The 3,480-nt window shown below is 44.4% G+C and overlaps 1 protein-coding gene across 1 annotated transcript in view; it reads left to right on the plus strand.

The window, feature by feature from the left end:
- Positions 1 to 324: 324 nt before the first annotated feature.
- Positions 325 to 3,480, plus strand: part of MDN1 (midasin AAA ATPase 1) — a 148,956-nt gene continuing 145,800 nt past the window's right edge. Inside the window, exon 1 of the mRNA XM_018572096.1 lies at positions 325 to 596. Coding sequence (XP_018427598.1) covers positions 510 to 596 — 87 coding nt within the window. The 5' untranslated portion in view covers positions 325 to 509. The remainder of the gene's footprint in view (positions 597 to 3,480) is intronic.

Here is a 3,480-nt window from a genome sequence, read left to right on the forward strand (position 1 = left end):
ATATATAATATTTATAACTTTCACACTACAACTTTAATTTGTCTTTGTATACAGACATTTTCTGAAAGTTCTAGTTGCTGATCTCCGGCTTTTATACTATCTGAGTCACTGCTCCAGGACAAGCATGCAGCAAGTGAAGTCCGAAGACTACACACATGTTCTAGGTCCATGACTGACAAAATATTGAAGCCATTGAATCAGCTTGGCTGGCACACAACCAGCACTTTCAGATGGCAAGGTAAGTACTTGCCGCCAGCTTAGACCTCGGAACAAACGTTCCCCTCTGGAACTACAGCCACCAGCATCTGATGTTCTCATCGCTTGTGAGATTTATCAAATGTATTTGAGACGGCCCGCTGACAGCTTCGGTCGCACCGGTGATGACGTCACCGTGCTCCCGGAAGTGGTCCGTTGTGCTTGTGTCTTCCCCACGTGTGGAGTAGTGCTGGGGCTTCTAGTGCACGCACACGGCCGAGTGGCGGCCTCCTCCCTTCAGTCCCGTTCCAGACATGGAGCACTTCCAGCTCAGCCTGTCGGGACTGGGTACTATCGCTCAGAAGAGCGGCGGAGAGCTCAGCCAGTATCTGTGCAAGCAGGTGAGAAAGGGACAAAAGCGGGCAGCCCCGGGTCAGCGGCACATGAGGGAGCACTCAGCACAGGACGATAACAATAACCTGTTGCCTGAAGGGGAGGGGGAGTTCATCCCTACAGCCGATTCCCGCACTCAGGAGCCCCGCGCCTCACATTCGTGCACGGATGGCCAGCGCACAAAACAAAGAACTTTTGTCTAGTTTTCTATCACTTCCTGAAATCCGTGCTGCTTCTTTCTGTTTGTCACATTGCCACCTTGTGCATATGGTTCATGTAGAAGCCGAATACTGTGCCTTGTTATTGTGGTATTATGTGATGTTTTTTATCGGCTTTTTATATTCAAAGCAGTAGGGGGCGGGAAGATTTCTTCCTTCACGTTTGCTTTGGAACTGGTGAACGGCTATAGAGCATAGACACTTTCATTGCCATCGTGTTAGGATTTTGTTACCGTGTTGCTGCAGAAGGATTATAAAGGGGATTTACTAATAATGGAGCAGCTCTGTATAGTAACCAATCAGATTCTATGTTAAGCTTTCGAAATGAAAGCAAAAGCTGATTGGGTGCCATGGCAAACTGCTCTGGATTTTGGATGCTCTAGTCCAGGGATAGGCAACCTTGGCTCGCCAGCTGTGCTGAAACTACAAATCCCATCATGCTTCTGCCTCTGGGAGTCATGCCTGTGGCTTGCAGTGCCTTCTGGGATTTGTCGTTTCAGCACAGCTGGAGAGCCGGGGTTGCCTACCCCTGCTCTAGTCTAAGGCTCATTCACACTGGAGTGTTGTGCTAAGCACATGGTATTGCCTAATGGGTTGGCATTTGTTTAAAGGGGAAATCAGTGCGTTGCAGCATAGCGCAGTGTGCTGTACTGTGAGTTCGAAATAAAAGTCGCATATACATTTAGATTAATGGCACGGTACCACACACTAGGTGCATTGCGCCATAAACACACAGTAATGTGCACCTAGCACAATTCTTTGGTGTAAATGGGCCCTACAGCTCGCCATACACTTGTAGATTTTCATACTATCATGTGATGAATCTTGTCAGGACGTTCAGTAATGCCATCAGAATCTAGTAAAACATTGAACATTTGTTTGATTCTTAACATTTGATATAGGGAATGAATGGAGTTTCCCCGAACCAAAACCACGTTCATACCACAAATGGAAGGGAATCGCAAGTCAACAGATGGCCTGTTCACTTGCAATTTCCATCTCTTTGACAATTAAGATGTCCTGAGTGGACAAACATCTTTTTGTATTTTTTTTCTTCACTTCAATTAGATCTGTTTTTGTTACATTATGTTGCGCTGGAAAAAAAAAGTAGAGCGTGCTCTATTTTTTTTTTTTTATTGCACTGCAACAGAACGCAATAGATCGCGGTGGTGTGGACTGCTCCTATTCACACCCATACATGTTTCAGTGCCCTTGCATTAGCCTCTGCTGAAAAGGGGAACACAACAGATCTGATGTGATTGGGTCCTTAAAGGAGAACTATGAGGTGAGTGAAAATCACTCAGCCTCATAATTTGAGCCGACATGTGACAAAGCTGTTGCACGTCGGCTCAATAGATCGGGAAGTGATCGAACACATACCTTTGCTCTCTCACTTCTCGATCTATCCCTGCAGAGAGCTGTGACTGTCAGTCATGGCTCTCTGCAGGGATTCCCCCCCCTTTCCGCTCCGATTCTCCAGCACTGACTGGAGGAACAGGCAGGGAGGGGGCGGGCACAGCTGTCACGCAGCTGGGTGGATCTCCACAGTAATGTTGGGATCCGTCCTGGCTGCGGCGGTCTCAGTATACTGTGAGCTGTAGGTCGCGATATACTGAGCTTTGGGTCACGGGAGGAGGCTAGTATATGTACTTCTGTGACCCTTAAGAGAACTATGGGGAAAAACACTTACCCCGTAGTTCTCTTTCAAGGAAGTGAAGGGAAATCATCCTAATGAGACACATGGCAAAAACCCTCAATATACATCTAAAGTCAACTCTATTTCTTTTTAACTGCATAATATTTGCCAGGCAATGATTTGCATCTGTTCCAGTTCTCATATATAATAGAAATATATGTATGGTGGGGGAGACACTTTTTGAAGATTTTGTGTGCTTCCTCTTTTTCAGCCTAATTGGGATAACACCTAGTTTGTTACATTCTGTCATCCGCATAGCATAACTAATAAAATATGAATTCTGTTTAACTTTTTACTTGCTGAAAAATCTTTGCTCTCCCTCTTCTATAAAGTGTTAAGAAGGGGGCTGGGGATATGTTTGCCATAATTAACCCTGTCTGTACTGCTGGCAGATCACATTATCAATTAAATTGTAAACTAGATGTACAGGACTGTCTGTCCTAACACAGGCTTAAAGATCTCAAGGTCTGGACGGTAAATTGGATAGTAATTCAATCTATATAATCCTGCTCCAAATAAACCACTAGAAAGGTATTAAATATTTTCAGGGCTGCTGTAAGCAAACATATAGTGGGGGTTTCCCAAATTTGCCTTCAGGGGTAAAAATATATTTTAGTCTCAAATCTGTCCTATACAAAGGCTGAGATGCTGCTTGCATATTTTTAGTATACGATGCATATAGTGACAACAGTTTGCAAAGTGTTTTACAAAATATAATAAAGGGATTTTATCAAAACTGGAGCAGTTACCCTTAGTGATCAGTTTCTTTATTCAGTTTGTTCAGTAAAGCTGGCCATACACCTATAGATTTTCGATTGGAAATTTTAATTGCTGCCAAGAATCCTCTTTCGATTTCTAGCTCAAATAGCCCATCAAGCACAGACCAATGTTGATTTTGATCGCTCGTCAGCAATACTAACTCACCGAATTTCGTTTGCGCATGTGCCGTGTTCTACATGTGATTTCCCCCCCCCCCCC

This window comes from Nanorana parkeri, unplaced genomic scaffold (genome assembly GCF_000935625.1).
Source record: "Nanorana parkeri isolate BGI_ZX_2015 unplaced genomic scaffold, ASM93562v1 scaffold1937, whole genome shotgun sequence".
In the NCBI taxonomy this organism is placed as follows: Eukaryota; Metazoa; Chordata; class Amphibia; order Anura; family Dicroglossidae; genus Nanorana; species Nanorana parkeri.